We start from the raw sequence: 17,860 nt of genomic DNA, 5'->3' as shown, positions 1-17,860 counted from the left end.
TTTACCTTCAATCTTTAATCTACCTGGAATTGATTTTTGTGTATACTGTAAGGAACAGATTTAATTTCATTCTTTTACATATGAATAATTCTTGTGCCAGCATTATTTATTAAATAATACATTTGTCCTAATTTTCTTGGTGTTGCTTCTGTTATGTATATCAAGTTTCCAAGTATGTATGGCTCTGTTTCTGCGGTTTCAGTTTTGAAGTTCTGATCCATTGACCCATCTGTCTGTCCCTGTACTAATATCACACACTCTTTTTTGATCTTCTCTTTGATTTTGGTGTTCTGTAGTTTTATTAAGATGTGTCTTGTGTGGATTTCTTTTTTTCATCCTTCTGTTTATCTTGATTCATTGACTTCTTGAATGTAAAAATTGTTCTGCTCCATCAATTATGGAAAATTATTAGCCATTTTCATTTAGAATGTTATCCTTCTCTCATGCTCTCTATTCTTCTGTAACTCCAATTAAGCATATTTTGAACATTCTCACTCTGGGGATTTTTTTGAGTGCATATTTTTATGTCTCTTTTGTATTTTGTCTTTACGTACTATAATCCAGTGTATTTCTTTCAAGCCTATCTTCAGTATACTAATTCTTTTGTGATTTGTGCCTAATTACAGTCAGTTTCTAATGTAATATATTTCTTATATCTAGAGATTCTTTGTTTATCAAATAGTCTGTCTTACGTCTTTATAGGTCTAATTCTGTTGGTTGTTTTTGCTGATGGTTACTAATGTTTGTTTACTTCTTTCTGTATCATCTGTATTTTTATTGTGAACTAATGATTGCTGAGCCTTCATCTGTGGAAATATGTTGAAACCGAAGTTTAAAGGTACTTTTCTTCTTAGAAATTTGCATAAAATGACTGCCAGTTATATGGGAGCACTGCCAAAGTGTAATCACTTTAAATTCTCAGCATGTTTTTCTTTTGACAGCTAGGTATTTTAAATTCTGACCAAAAACCTTCATGGGGGTTGTCTTGTGGTTAGAGCTTTACAGGGAGTAACCTCTTACCCATAAACCCACAGTCAAGGCAAAAACAGACAAGATCCTGCACTCTTTTTCTCTGTGAGTGGGCTTTGTTTTTGTTTTGTTTTGTTTTCTTTAAGGTAAGCCATTCACTGGGGAGGTTATCTTTTGCAGTTTTAGATTTACATCATGAACTGAGTTTGTCTATATCTCGTGAAAGGTCTAGGCTTTGTGTACCATCCTATGTTTGAGGCCCATTAAAGCTAAAAACTCCAGAGTACTGGAAACTAGTAGATGTTCATAGGGCATTCTTTGCCTTCAGTGTTTGGTTATGTCTCTGGATTAATGCTTTCCTTTAGTTTTCTTTCTATGAGGGGAGGTGGGGTATTTCTTAATTTCTTGACAATTTAGCTTTTCATCTAAAGGTATTTTTAAGAATTTTATGCATTCTGTAAATTGACAGTCCCTAGGCAATTTGACTACCCAATTGACTAGGGTAACTAAACAACTAGAAACGGAAGTCTTTTCTGAACTATCTCGATGACTCTTGTATTGGGAAGTTGGGAGAAATATATTAGATAGTGCTAATCTGTCACTATGTTCAGGTCAGTGTGTTTTAAGTTCCATAAAAGCCAAATGTTGTTTCTGCTTAGTTAAAAAACATGTTCTCAGCTTGACATAAATACTTGATGTGTCAAAAAATGTCCAGGGTATTATATGCTTCACATCAACTTTCTGTTTCTTTTATCTAAGGCATAACTGTATACTTCTACATTTGTTTTGGATGCAGGTGTCTATAACCAGTACTTTTATGAAAACAGGGAAGTAAATACTTAACAATAGCCAGTCATGTATGTTTCTATTACAACTCTTTTGAACTAATTGGAATGATTTACTGGTATTACGATGATCTTGGAAATAAAAGCAACCTCGTGTTTGTGTGTGGATTGTCTTCGTAGACAGTGAAGTGTTTCTACCTTTGGATTTGCCTAGGAGTGGTGGTATTCTGATGTGGCATGTTTCATTTAACAATATGGCCATTCTGATAGTGTGCTAGTTTTCATAGTCTGCATAGGCTTGCATTGTTCCATATGCCCAAAAACAAAAATCGTGGAGGAGAAACACTGAGTTCTGAACATGAAATGATTGGATATTGCATTAGCGTACACCTGTATATTTGAATGAAATTTCCAGGTCGTCCTTCGGGATATTTCACATAAAGTATGTTACACTATTCTCATTTCAAGACCTGTGAAACGTTAGCACCCTTCAAACTCTATAGTCGTCCTAGATAGGTGTCTTGACTATTGTGGTAGGATTCAGCTTTGGAAACATCTCTATATACTATTTTATAGTAATGCATCCTTGCATTTGTATGTTATGGCCATGATAAGGTGATATCTAATGAAAGCAGAATGTAGCGTAAACAAGATCTTGTATATGTGTCACCAAAATAGGCTACGTGTCACTAAAATAAGCTAATAGAAATCTTCTATTATATATCTGAGAATATGTTTATCTTCTTATAATGAGAAGATACTTTATGTTTAATTTGCAATATGTTAATTTAAAATACATGGGAGGTATATAATTTATAAAGGAATGTTAATAATGTGGATATCATTTGTATTATACTTAGGCAAAGTATATTACATTTAGACACAGCCATACCTACCTCATATGCTATTCACTATTCATAGTGAGTCATTCATTCTGTATGTTCTTTATTTTTTTTAATTCTTAAAATCACCTTTTAGGTTTAATATGATTTCCAAGTTTTATTTTTGAGTACGGAGTAGGACATAAACAAAATAATTAGCATCAAAGGAATGAATACTTTTAGTGATTACCTTTCAGATTAATTGTAAATCATGTAAATTATTTTAGAAAGCAATACATTTCTTCTGCAAATAGGATCATGACATTAGTGGGAGTTGAAATTTTTATGTGCAAAGTAGTCACAGTTTTTCTTTTTATAATTATAGAAGTTGTAAATATATCTACGATCTCCGTTAATCTAATACAGGATGAGAACACTTTGAGGAATTTAATTGAACTTAGGAAAGTTTAGATACATGTGATTGTTGTAGCCCTGATTTTTGGCTGTAGAATGTAAAAGAAGGGTTGAATCCCAAAGAGATTTTGACAGAAAGAATCATCAGAACTTGTGACTGAGTGACAAATGCCAATTTGAAAGCTTAGAAGATGGAGAGGGTGCCAGTCCTGCTGGCAGAATGGGGCCTTTAGGAGAAGCTAGTAAGAGGTAGGGGTGAGGGTTCAGAGTGAGGATGGATTCTCCTTTAGATTTGTTGAATTTGAGTTAATTCATGACACTTGGATGGGACAGACTATCAGTTAGAAACAGGGAACGTAGAAATGGGCTGGAGTGGTGAGGGCTGGAGCTGTTCGTTTGGTGTTATTAGTGCTGAGGTGATACTGAAGAGTTTTCCTACCTGGACCAAGTTGAAGATCAGATAGGTAGGAAACCTGTAAAAGGCTGCCTCTTTGTAAGATATAATTGTCATACTCCAAGGTGATGGATTTTCTCATCATGTTTTCAATGCTTGTATGTTATTTAACCAACTAATATTTTTTTCAAAGGAGCGGCTCCATGACAAGGGCTAGAAAAGCTCCCCAAATGCTTTAGGCCATTTAATCAGCATTTTAACATACTTTAGCAGACTCTTAGAGTCTGTTTTAGGAGTTACAGAAATGTTAGGAATTCCAGATTAAAAGGAGAGAATTGTAGTATGACCACCTGACAAGAAATGTATTTTGGATCATAGGCAACACAAATGTTGATTATGGTTTCACTGTGTAAGCAGGAGTATACACAGTCCTTCTGGACCTGTAATCTTCGTGAGGGCAGAATCTCTAGTGGTTGATGTGGTGGCAAGCACATAGTCAGCAGCCAGTATATATTAGCTGAATGGATGGATGAAACACAAAATAAATATAGAACCAGGCCCGGCATCAAAGTGTGTGCCATTTAAAACTCAAAGGAACACATGAATGTGATTTCAGAACATTAAAATAACACACACAGCTTAAGACACACCATGAGAAAGTGTTGAAAAACATATGATAAATTATAGCAGTTAAGGGACTGAGTTTTTTGGCCAGGCAAAATAGGAGAAGGGTTGCGTTAAGATCACGGAGATTTATCCAAGACTTCAGAGAAGCGTTTCTTATCTGGATTTTTTTACAAAATAAAATATTGGATAATATAAGTTAAAATAATACTTATATATATGTATATATGTATATATCTCATATATGTAAATAGAATCCTGTGTATATACATATAAATAAACATATATTTATATATGCACTGTAAGAGTATAATTTTCAAAGGAACAAATAATAAAAGAAATGTTGGCCCCAATCCATTTACATGGGGATAGACTTAATCACAGTAAACCTAACTTGGCTTTCCTACTACTAAAATGACTTAATGAGATATAAGACACAAAAGAAAGGTTATGTTTTGGCAAGAAGGAAAGGGCATTATGGTTCAATACCTTCACTTAACTAACCTTTAAGTGTGCAATTAACATTTGAAGGAAATAAAGTTTTGAAAATATTATAGAGTAATTGCAGAAATATAAAAAGTAGTTAAAAGTCTGTGGTCTGTTAGGAGAAATCCCTTCAGATAACTGTGATAGTCATCAGAAAGTGAATTCGTGATGCGTGAAAGAGGAAGAAAAATCTGCTCATTTGGTGACATAGTTACTGCTTTCTTTCCCCTTTGTTGTTTTCTTTGTGAACTTCAGCTCATTGACATTTTCTAGGATGAAATTTTCATACTGACCTAGAATTGATCTTTTAAACACAAATCTTACAATATTTGAAAGAAGATGCTCAGCAGTAAGCAGGAGCAGTGGGAGGGAAAAATAGAAGGGTTGAAACTTTACAGGATATTTGCCTAACTCACAGATGCCAGAATCTAAGTTGTATTTCAGATTTTATAATTTCTAGCCTCTGTTATTATGAACAGCTTTTCCCTTGCAGTATAGAGAGTATTTGAACTCCTCTTTGCAATTTATTTACCAATCAGAAATATCAATAGTATCAATACGGCAGCTAAAGTCAAAAGCTATTCACAACTGTTTCAGTGCAGAGTCCTCGGGGAATATGACTTTTAAACACTAGCCCAGTCCACATCTGTTCACCTGTGTTTTGCTTCCTCTTGCTCCTAGCTGCTGTTGCAGGACCTTAACTCTTTTCAAAAACTACCTACATTAGATGTTTCTGTGACTCTCAGGGAATATCTTCCACATCTCATGAACTAATTTTGTCGGCTTCCATGTAGCTGCTATGGGCGATTTTCTTCATTTCCTGTCTTGAACCCTTTCCTAAGGACCGCTGTAGGTGGGGATAGGGGAGGAGTTTCTCACCAGGCCCAGCTGGTATGCACTGAAGCCCTCTGGATGCCAAAGGCGTGGAGTGTCCGGTGGCAAAATACAGAAATGTGTTTCTTCCCTTGTCTCCTTTTCTAACATCCTTGATTTGGGGGATCCCCAAGCTGTGCTCGTCACACAGCTCCCCTTTCCACAGCACCCAGATAATATGACTGTGTTGGGGGTGGGTAGGCCAGGCCTGGAGACACATTCAAGAAACAAATATACTGCTCTCAGCATCACCCTGATCCTTTCCAAAATGTAGGCTTTCTTACTGGGCCCAGCCTGACTGGCTGATACACACTCCCCTTCCATCAGGTGGGACGTTTCTCTCCCAGGATGCCTAACAAATAGAGTTCCGACTGACTCCAAGGACTGTCCACATTAGTCTCAAACTGTGCCTTGAACATTTTTCTCTTTTCTCTCTTGACATGCTTTTGAAGAGCAGGTGAAGGGGATAGAGGCAAATGAGTACCACTATGTCTCTCTCTCCTCTGTCTTCTAATCCTCCTTCCTCTTCTATTCAGGAATTGATGGGCATGGAAACATTATTAATGTCTGATCTTATACTCCATTTTTGTTTATAAAGTCTAGTATGTATGGAAAAAAAATCAGGTATCTTTAGGTATTGGCTGTGGTGGCCGCTTGCAACATGGGGTTCTAGAGGTAGTGGGCTCATTAAGCAATAAGTCCTATAAAGTAGTCTGCATCTGCCACACGTTGAGAAACTGTTATTCTAAACCGTAGTTGCAAATAGAACCCATTACACACTGGAAGTTATATAAGCTTATAACTCAGTCAGAAGGCCATATCCAGAATGAGAATACATCTAAGCCCACCGAATGTATTCAATATTTCATATAGCTGAACAGAGAAAGAAAAGTCACCTATGGTGGAGCCTGAGTTGTAAAGATGACTTAACAGGTTATCTACAGCTGGAAGAGAAGCAAAATAACAATGTTTCACATTCAGAGATAAAATTCTATTTTAGGCTTGATTCATTCTGTAATAGTTATTTTCACAGTTAAAACTTAAAGTTGAGATGCAGAGTTTGAAATATGCAGAATTGATATTTTTAATAATTTTAATAGTGTTCTTAATCTTTCTAATTGAGTTTCCCTGTAGGGAAAATTACTCAAGTTACCAATCTGATTCTTTGCTTTTCTTAATAACATACTTCACAAAAAGTCCCATTAACAGAGAATAATTTTAAATAACAATTTATATACATCAGAAATATTCCAGAAAAATAGAAATAACACATTGGTATTTACTTACCTTTTCATTCTATAGAAGAAAATGTTATTAATGAAGCAAAATAGTAGATGTTCTTAATTTCATTTGATTATTTGTTTATATTGTTATGACAACATTGATATTTCTTTTAAGTCAAAGGACATGATATTTTAAATCTTTGGTGTCATCAGTTACACAGTGGGTGCCATTGCAGGCATAGAGCTTAGTGGAAATGCAGAATTAACGGGAGGAGAGAAAAGATAAATGGAGGGAACAAAAGAGGACTTAAAGTAGATATGATACACTTGTTTCCTGTGGGACATATTAGGCTATATGTTGCCTACTTTTTTTTTTTGATCTGGAAGCATCTATAATATATAGTGTACCATTTAACATATGTTAAGTGTACAATTTAAGTGGTGTTAAGTATATTTACATTGTTCTTCAAACATCATCACTATTTCCAGAACTTTTTCATCATCCCAAACAGAAACTCTATACCTTTCAAGCAGTAACTCCCCATTCCCTTCTGCCCCCAGCCCCTGGTAACCTCTGTTCTACTGTCTCGGAGAATTTGTCTATTCTAGATGCCACACATAAGTGGGTTCATACAGTATTTGTCCTTTTTTGTCTATCTTATTTCACTAAGCTAAATATTTTCAAGATTCATCCATGTTTTAGCATGGATCAGAACTTCCTTTTGGGACGTCCCTGGCACTCCAGTGGTTAAGCCTTCACCTTCCAATGCAGGGGGTGTGGGTTCGATCCCTGGTCAGGGAGCTAAGATCCCACATGCCTCCTGGCCAAAAAACCAAAGCATAAAACAGAAGCAATGTTGTAGCAAATTCAATAAAGACTTTAAAAAAAATGGTCCACATCAAAAACAAACAAAATTTTCCTTTTTCTGGTGAATAATATTCTGTTGTATGTATACAGCACATTTATCAATGCATCTGCCGATGGACAAGTAGGTTGTTTTTACTGTCTGGCTATTGAATAATGATGCTATGGACATTTGTGTAACAAGTATCTGTTTGAGACACTGTTTCCAGTTCTTTTGGGTACATACCTAGGATTTGAATTGTGGGGTCATATGGTAATTCTATGTTTAATTTCTAAGAAACCACCAAACTGTTTTCCACAGTGCTGGTACCCTTTTACATTCCAACCAGCAATGCATGAAGGTTCCTATTTTAACACATCCTAACCAACACTTGTTATTTCCCATTTTTTTGACAAAAGCCATTCTAGTGGGCATGAAATGCTATCTCATCGTGGGTGCTTTAAAACATGCTAATGTAAATGGAATTGTTTTCTTTATTTCCTTTCAGATTGTTTATTGATAGTGCATAGAAATACAGCTGATTATTGTGTGCTGATTATGTATCCTGAAACTTTGCTGAATTCATTTATTAGCTCTAACAGGGTTTTTTTTTTTTTTTTGGTGGATTATTTAGTGTTTTCTGCATACAAAATCATGTCATCTGTACAGAGATTTTTTTTTTCTTCTTTTCCAATTTGGATGCCTTTTATTTCTCATTCTTGCCTAATTTCTCTGATTAGAACTTCCCGTACTATGATGGATACATGTGGTGTAAGCAAGCATCGAGTCTTATTCCTGTTCTTAACAGATATGTTTTCAGTCTTTCACTACTGAGTATGTTAACTGTGACTTTTTCGTATGTGACCTTTATCATGTTGAGAAAGCTTTCTTTTATTCCTAAAAGAGTATTTTTTTCTCACAAATGTGTGTTGGATTTTGTCAAATGATTTTTATGCATTAGTTGAAATGATCATGTGAATTTTTTTCCCTTCATTCTATTACTTTGGTATATTACATTGATTGGTTTTTGTATGTTGAATCACCCCTGCATTCCAAGTATTATTTTACAACCATCTATTTCTTCCTTCAAATCTGTCAATTTTTACTTCATATATTTTGGAGCTCCGTTTTTAGATGTGAATGTGTTCAACACTTGATGAGCTGAAACTTTTATTAATATATAATATCCTTGTCTTTTGTTCCCTTTTTGTGTCTAGTTTGACAATAATATAGACACCTCAGCTTTTTTGTTGTTGTTGCTATTTACATGCACTATCTTTCCTGTCCTTTTGCTTTCAACCACTTTGTGTCTTTTTATTGCCAGTGATTCTCATGTAGACTGCATATAGAAGATATGTATGTTTATTTATTGACTTGTTTTACTGAGGTATAATTGACACATAGCATATCAGTTTCAGGTGTACAACATAATGATTCAGTATTTGTATAATTATAACATGATTACAATATGTCACTATACATATAGAAATTTTTTCTTTTTCTTTTTTCTTGTGATGAGGACGTTTAAGATCTACTGTCTCAGCAACTCTCAAATATGTAATACAGTATTATTAGGTATAGTCACCATGCTGTATGTTATATCCCCATGACTTATTTCATAGCTGGAAGTTTGTACCTTTTGACCCCCCTTCACCTATTCCCCCCCTCCCCCCAACTCCAGCAACCACCAGTCTGTTCTCTGTATCTATCAGCTTGGTTTTTTTGTTGTTGTTTGGTTTTGTTTTTTAGAGTCCACATGTAAGTCAGATCATATGGTAGTTGTCTTTCTCTGTCTGACTTATTTCACTTAGTGTAGTGCCCTCGAAGTCAGTGTGTGTTGTTGCAAATGGCGAGATTTCATTCTTTTTTAGGGCTGAATAGTATTCCATTGTGTGTGTGTGTGTGTGTGTGTGTGTGTGTGTGTGTGTGTGTGTGTGATCTTCTTTATTCATTCATTCATTCATGGACACTTAGATTGTTCTCATATCTTGGCAATTGTAAATAATGGTGCGTTGAACATGGGCATACTGATATCTCTTTGATATGGTGATTTCATTTTCTTCAGATATATACACAGAAGTAGAATTGCTGGATTATATGGTAGTTCTTTTTTAAATTTGTTGAGGACCCTTACTGTTTCCATAGTGCTTGTATCAATTTACGTTCCCACCAACAGTACATATTATTTGTTTTCCCATCCATTCTGCAAAACTCTTTCTTTTAATTGGAGAGTTTAATTCACTTACATTTAAATTATTCATAAGAAGGGGCTTATTTCTGCCATGTAGCTGTCTTCTATGTCTTACATGTTTTTATTCCTTAATTTCTCTGTTATTATCTATTTTTGTAGTTAGTTTTGTTTTTTGGTTTTTTTTTGGTAGCCTGCTATTTTGATTCTTCTCTTTATTCTGTGTAAGTTTTAGTTATTTTCTTAGTAATTACCTTAGGGATTATAATTAACATCTTAAGTTTATAACAACCTAGTCTTAATAATACAAACTTAATTTCAATAATATGTGAACACTCTGTTCCTGTACATCTTTGTCCCTTTATATTGCTGTTGTCATAGATTATGTTTATACATTATATGCCCATTAACATAGATTTATAACTGTTGTTTTATGCATTTTCCTTTTAAATCATGTAGAAAAAAAGAGGCGTTACAAACAAAAGTACAGTAACATTGACTTTTATATTTACCTATGTAGTTACCTTGCTCTTTATTTCTTATTACGTCTTTGAGTTACTGTTTATTTTCTTTTCATTTCTGCTTGTAGGGCGTCCTTTAGTATTTCTGGCAGCACAGGTTTGCTAGCAATAAATTATCTCTTTTGTTGTTGCTGTTGTTGTTAATTTGGCAATATCTTAGTTTTTACATTCTTGGAGGAGGATGATTTTGGTGGATATAAAATTATCATCGATAGCCTTTTATTTCAGCATTTTAAATATGTTATCTCACTACCTTTTGGCTCCTATGGGAGAAATCATATATTAATACTATTGAGGATCCCTTAAATGTGACAATTCACTTCCCTATTGCTGCTTTAAAAATTCTTTTTCTACAATTTGACGGTTTGATTAGAAAGTGTCTCACAGTGGACCTCTTTGATGTCCTGCTTGGAGTTAATGAGCTTTTTGGATGTTTATGTATTTCAGCAGATTTGGGAAGTTTTCGACCATTATCTCTTCAAATATTTTTTCTGTCCCTTTCCCTTCTGGGAATCCTGTGATGTACATGTTGGTATGCTTGGTTTCCCACAGATCCCTCAGGCCGCATTTATTTTTCTTCATTCTTTTGTCTTTCTGTTCCTAAGACTGAATCATTTCATTTTCCTTATGTTCAAGTTCATCAGTTCTTTCTTCTGCCTGCTCATATCTGCTGTTGAACCCCTCTAGTAACATTTTCATTTCAGTTATTATACTTTTCACTTCCAGAATTTCTTTTGGATTCCTTTTTGTAATTTCTGTGTCTTTATTGATATTCTCATTCTTTTCATAACATCATTTTCCTGATTTCCTTTAGTTATTTGTCCATAGTTTTCTTTAGTTCATTGAGCATATTTAAGACAGTTGATTTAATATTTTTGAGTAATAACTTAAAGGCTGAGCATCTTTAGGGATAGTTTCTGTCAAATCCCACCCCCCTACCCCCCATGCCATGCTTTCCTGTTTCTTCTCATGCTTTGTAATTTTTTTCTTGAGAACTGGACATTTGAATATACTGTAACTCATAACTCTGGGAATCTGATTCTGCCACTCCTTACAGACTGCTGATTTTTGTTTGCTGAGGGCAGTAGTGTGTATTCCTTTTGTGTGGTCACTGTAGTTTGGGTTTCATTATCTATTCTGTCAGCCAGTGACCTGCCAAAGATTTCCTTAAATGTCTGGTTCCAAAAAGCAGGAGAGGTGTTTCTATCTGTTTAAATCTTCTGATAGATGCCATCGGGGAAAGCTGCTGCAACCAGAGAGTGTTGAAACCAAGGCATGCATCTGCCCAACCAACCAAAATGCAGATCTCCAAATTTTGGAGAACAGGGTCCCCACTGCTCACCCTGGTATCAGCCATCCTCTTTGCCAACTCAGGCACTATCCTCACAGTGGCGCTTAAGAATGGTATTATGGTATCTGTTTTCTGCATGTTATTCTCTTACAAGAGTCTCTCTTCATCCAACACTTCCCGTGTTGTAATTCTCAGTCAGGTTCCACAGTTCTGAAATAGTTTATTAAATCACTCTTTCCATCTCAGTGGCTGCTTTGGTGGAGGGGTCAATCTCTGGAACTTCCTTCTCTGCCATTTTTCGTCAACTCTGCTTTCTTAAATCTTTGTTTCCTGCTTTCTTCCCTTTCATATACCTTTTAAAATTCCATACAGGTCCCCAAAATATTGGTTGCAGGCTAACGTGTTAATAGTTAGAACGGTTCCAAAGTCAAAAATAAGCTAGGTTGAGAAGAATTAATTTTCATTCTCTTAGGCATCAAACTTGAACATGCATCAGACTTCATCACTTTTTCTTGGTTCTCCATTAAAGTTGGAATGTATTGTGTATTTAAATACAGATAATGTGTATATATTTAAGTTGTCCTGAAAGATACTTTTAAGGTGGCTTGAATGTTTTGCTTGGGTTGCACACTTGTCTCTCATACTCAGTGTTGGACTCTTATGTGGCCAGCTGTGAGGTGGTAAAGCTAAAATGGCTGGGAAAATGATGTGTGGACTTCAGGGGCCAAGGCTAGGCTTGTTTCTTAATAATGGTATTGGAAATTGGGAATCACATGGAAGAACAAAATAGAAAAAAAGAAAAAAATACAGATACTGTAAATAATGGGAGATTGTTTTTTACAGGCTTATTGTGGTTTATAAGATTGAAGATGATTCCAAAATTTGCCAGTTATGAACAGTAGAGTTGATTATTATTATCATCATTATTGTTGCACATGAGTTAATTCCACATAGTATTTTTCTGTTTTTTTTTTTTTTTTATATAGGTTGACTAATTACCATGATAGGAAATAAAACTTAAAAATTATGCTGTGTGTTTAAGGCCTAGAAGGTTAGTCAGTTTTGGAGTGTTATTTATTATCATAATGATTTTTTAAATTTGATATTTATGTGCTGTATTGCATAGAAACCAAACACATTTATATATTTATCCCCATTAAATTGTCGTTTGTTTTTTGGTTAAGTTTTTGGGGAGAAGGGGAAGATACACTGGTACGATGACAGAACCATAATCAGAAATGTATCCACTATTCTAGTTAATCACCTTTAGAGTTGTTAATGCATGTTTAGTAATCTTAATAATGAAATACTAAACTTTTGTGCTTCTGTTTCTTTTTAGAACCTTATAAAACATCTTCCTGAGCAGAAGGTACTCAATGAATTAGCACAGCTGAAGAGTGAGTATGATGACCTTTGTGAGCCGGAACAGTTTGGAGTTGTGGTATGTATCTAGCCTAAGGACCTACAAACTCAGCTTGAAAGTAACACTTATCAGAAACAGTGAAAAAAAAAAAAAGAAGAATTTCAATTGCTGAAATTTTTTCCTCCTGTATAACTACATAGCTTAATATAACATTGGCTGTCATAAAAAAAATCCTTTTTTATTATTCATAATATTATTGAAAAATAAAGAAATTACGATTAAATTATGAAATAACCTCAAGACATCTTGTGGACCTTCCTCTATATCAGTGCTGATATTAATATGTGAAAAATAATACATATTATTATATTGACTATTTTTTCTTCTATTTAGATCTTGATGTTAGAATTTGGCCCTAAAAAAGTTAGACTGAGAATAAGGTGGAAACTAGATAATTAGTAATATTCTTGGGACTATTATCTGTGGTATATGTTGTATTAGAAAAAGCACAAGAATGTTCCGATTTCCCATAGAGTGTCATTAATTGATTGAAGCTTTAAATACACTATTTCAGCTGGAAAGAAAATTTCATAAATACACATCATGCTTTACTGTGATTAAGCAATATTTGGAATGAATTATATTTTCTTATTGACTCTTCATTTTAAGGGATACAAAAGATGACTAGGTTTAAATTATGTATTAGAAAATATAGTTTTATATGTGTATATATATGTTTTAAGCTTTCCCCAAAACCTCTATTCAGATAATTGGGGGGGAAAAAAAAAAGATGGTGGGAAAGAGGGCATAATGATTTATTTACTTTCTTACAGAAAAGCTATTTTTCGACTTAGGTGTTCAATACAAGTTTGTTTGCCATCAGAATAAATAGTTGTATTACAGCTTTCAGTTTTACCCTGGCTCTCTGAACATTTTCCATCTGCATACTAAGACTTCTTAAAATCACTGCCAGACCTAATAGTCAAGCACTCTGTCTGCTTCATCTGAAATATTTTTTTAACCTCTTTAATAGTAATGTATTTGAATTGATCTGATTTGGTACTTGCAACTTAAAAATCTTGTTTAAAATCAAAATGTGATAGATGGAACAGAGAATTTTCCTTTTGAACATATGCAATAACTGCTTGCCCATATTTAGAGTTTATTAATTCTCAGATATGGCATTGCATATGCTGGTGTAGGAGGACTGTCAAATCCTTGAAAAGCAAATCAGGAATGTATATTTAGGGTAAGATAGAGTATGTAAAGATAACTGAGGAAGAGATATCTCTCATTTTTGAGTTAGGCAAATTAACTAAACTGGCCAGATACTATTTATTAAGGAGCAGCGCTTTAACACAATATGAAATAATAAAATTTTCTAGGCCAAAGTCCACGCTCGAAACTTAAGCTACTTGAATTCATATTATAATTGCAGCAAGGCTATATACCATCTGAGAATTCAGCTGTGTCATGACGGTTATGAGTTTTACAGTAGGTACACTACACAATTTCTCTGAAGCCATTTTTTTTCTGAATGCAGTTTATCTTGGAAGATGTATTAGTTTGCCAAGCAAGTCCTTCAAGAGGAATATCCTTGGTACCATACTGAGGAAATGAAGTTTGGGCACATAAAAAGCAATATACCTTCTGAACTCAAAGCAGAATAGAAAATGGAAGAGATTTCTTGTTTATGCACATAACCATAAATAATTCTGGGGCTGTGAACATGAAGTCACCTGGTCCTCTTATTTACTCTGTGCATCCTTAGCTACATGTCTGTAGGGAAAATGGTCAAGGACATTACAAAGTAGTTTATGCTATGTAAATTTCCTAAGGCAGTATCAATCAGAATGTGCCAAATAAAATTTAGGTAATCTCATATCTAGCACAAAGATTCTTGAAATAATGATATGACTTAGTCTTTTAACTATGTAGGTAGGCATGTATATCTTGTATATAACAGACAGTAGATACGTGTTTATTGAATTGAATTATAGGACAATTATTAAAACCAGGTATGAGCCTGAGATTAAAAATAGCGTATTTTAGATCTCTAAAAATAAAAATTATGTTCAAATATATTTGTCCAGGTCTATGCTGAAATTAAATTCACTTCTGTGTGGAAACGCCCAAATAATTTTTAACCCTCAAAATATATTGACAGCCTACATTTAGGACAACTTTGGAAATGTACGGAATTATCTGCCCTAATGAGAAAGGCTCCAAACTGGTTGTCTTACTTCTGCTTTCTTCCCCCATCAAAAGTATTAGTGTGATCACCTTAAAATCTATATTAATCTTGTGATTTCTGTGTTAAAACCCTTCAGTGTCTCCTAGAGTTTACGGAATAAAATCCGAGCTCCTTCGCATTCTTATTCTGTCTCTAACTCACTGGCTTTATGTCTCCCTGTTCTCTTTGGTGAACTGAGTGAATTGGTGTCTTTATGACATTCTAGCTTTTACTTCGGCAGGACTCTCATTGCCATTTCAGCAGTTATTTTACTTGTTCCTATTCAGTGGTCTTTTGTTTTTCCATAGCAACTGTACCGGCTGTGCCATAACTTACCTGCTTTCCTCAAGTCTTTGCTCCCTCCCCTCCCCTCCCCATTCTTTTCACTTACTACCAACAACCTCATCTCTTACCGGGAAAAGGGAAAGCACATAGGCTTCAGAACTTTCAATATCTCTTCTACCTACAGTTATCTCTATCCATAAATTTTATTAGCTACCTCTTTCTCAAACTTCCGAAAAAGAAATTTTATTTATTATGACTAATACTATTGTTGTCATTATTAGTGATAGAAACAAGAGTGTATAGAGGTGTTACTGTGTCTGATGCTATGCTAAAGCATTTTTACACACACCGTCTCATGAATTCCTTACAGCCCTATGAGATTGGGCTGTATTGAAGCCCTGTTATTAGCTTCATGTTACAGGTGAGGAAACTGAGGTCAGAGAAGGCTGCGGACCTTGTCCAAGGTTATATGGTAAGTAGTAGGTACAGAATTCAATCCCAGGCAGTCTGACATCATGGATTATGATTTTAACCACTGTACTGAACTGGTGTGTGCGCATGTGTATACATGCACGTGTGTGTGAGATATTCTACTACATACTAATTTACTTATCTCTGTTTAAGGCATTATTATCCCCTGCCTACTTTTTTTCTGTTATTCTGTTGCTTCTTCAATTTGTTAGTCTGCACTCTGCCCTTCTCTTGAGAAAAAAAAGAGTCTTAAGTCATTCACTGCCTAAAAATGCATGAATGGATAGCTGGATGGATGAATAAAAATCCTTCACTGGCCCTGAGATCCATGACTGCCCTCTCTTCATTACCTAGCATCTGTTTTTTCAAAGATTAGTCTCTTTTTGTTCTTTACTTCCTTACCTCTAGTTACTATGCAACAAACAGCAATCAGAATTCTGCCTTAAACAATGCACTTAAACTGATCTAGGAGAGATCAGTAATTACCTCCTAATTGCATCTAAAATATGTATACATCGGATCTACTCATTTCTCTTCTTCTGCCATCACCACTTTAGCCCAAGCCAGCATCATCTTTCTCTTAACCATTATAATATACTTTTAGCCTGTTTTTTCCACGTACACTTTTGCCCTTTTGCAAATCAGTCTCGGCACAGCCCTCGATGTGACATTTCTAGAGTACGTTTGTGTTGCATGATTATTTATCTGCTTAAAGCATCAGTGTGTTGTTTTTTGAATTTACCGTGCTCTTTCCTGCCTTTGGACCATTACACAGGCTGCTCCCTCTTACTCCCACTCACTGCCTGCCTGTCTCCTGCTTATTCTTTGAGTTTCTGCTTAAATTTCATTCTCCCTGTGTTGCCTTCATTTACCTATCAATCAAAATTAGGTCTTCCTATTAAACTCTCTCAGAGCACCTTTTTTCTTTTTCTTTTCCTTTCTCACGGTTTTTAATTAAATGTTTAATTTTGAGGTTATGTATTGAATATCTATAACCCCTGCTAGATTGCAGCTTCTCTAAGTGTATCATATTGATTTAATTCACATGATATGTACTTACTAAATGTTTGTTGAATGTATTAGCTTGAATGCAGAAATCAAGTTGGCTCTTTCCAGTCCTGTCTAATTCTGTATCTGTGTGTATAACATTGAAGAATTTAGATTCCTTACTGAGTCCTTTTCTTTCTTTGCCTTCTCTAGTGATAAATACTCTTTCCTAATTTTACTCCTATCACCCTTGCCAGTGTCCTGTAGAGTTTCCATTATTATATAACTTCCTGGATAATAAAAACAATCTCATCAGTTAGGGATAGACATATGCCAGAAGTGTGATTACTCCTGCGAGATGCATTAAAAAATCATCATCAAACAAAAAACAATAAAATTCGCAACACGAGGGGAAAATCTGGCTTTGACTTTTTAAGAGAAATAAGTTACCTGAGACTGTGACTGGGCTGCTAAGCTTGCGGTAAACTTTTTGGGTGTTTTGTTCTTTCTTTCTTTCTTCCTTTCTTTTTTTTCTTTTAGCAGGGATATCATTGGGTTTACTTATATTCGCATGTAGTAAGTTAAAAAGAAACCGAGAGAGAGAAGAAAAAAAGAAACAAATAAAAAAAACTAGGGTACCCCTCTTCCCAGGGGTTCTTCCCAGGCAGATCTCCTGGGAAGAGGGGTATGCTAGTTCCCACACCTTCTATGGTCAATAATCCTTTTCTTTAGGAGGGTAGATTGGCTGCATAGTTTCCCACTGACTTGTCCTCCAACGTGCCTCCCACAGAATTGAATTTGGTACATTGTTGTAATTATGTGCTGTACCTTTACTAGGAAAAAAAGCACAGATCTTTGAAAGCTCTGCCAGTTAGAACCCCCAGCAGGAGTTTTTAGACTCTTCTGAGTGTGTTTGCAGCTCAGCTGTTCTCAAACCTCAGAGCTATGGAAATTCCCACTTGTCTTGCACTGAGGATGGAGACCCATACTGTGTGTATCTATTAAACTAACACATCTTCTGAGAAAAAGAAGGCAATAATTAGTTCTCTTAGTAATCAGTACTTTGTTTTTCTGACTTCAAAATTAC

General features: G+C 35.0%; 1 protein-coding gene across 4 annotated transcripts in view; it reads left to right on the top strand.

Annotated features, from left to right (window-relative positions):
* DIAPH2 (diaphanous related formin 2) overlaps window positions 1-17,860 on the top strand; it is an 824,692-nt gene that overhangs the window by 390,848 nt on the left and 415,984 nt on the right. For all 4 annotated transcript variants that reach the window (XM_057717321.1, XM_057717320.1, XM_057717322.1 and 1 more), the window contains one exon: window positions 12,774-12,875. In XM_057717321.1, the coding sequence (XP_057573304.1) occupies window positions 12,774-12,875 (102 nt within the window). The remainder of the gene's footprint in view (window positions 1-12,773; window positions 12,876-17,860) is intronic.

The sequence above is a fragment of the Hippopotamus amphibius genome, chromosome X (genome assembly GCF_030028045.1).
Source record: "Hippopotamus amphibius kiboko isolate mHipAmp2 chromosome X, mHipAmp2.hap2, whole genome shotgun sequence".
NCBI lineage: Eukaryota > Metazoa > Chordata > Mammalia > Artiodactyla > Hippopotamidae > Hippopotamus > Hippopotamus amphibius.
This window is presented reverse-complemented; position numbering and strand designations above follow the sequence as displayed.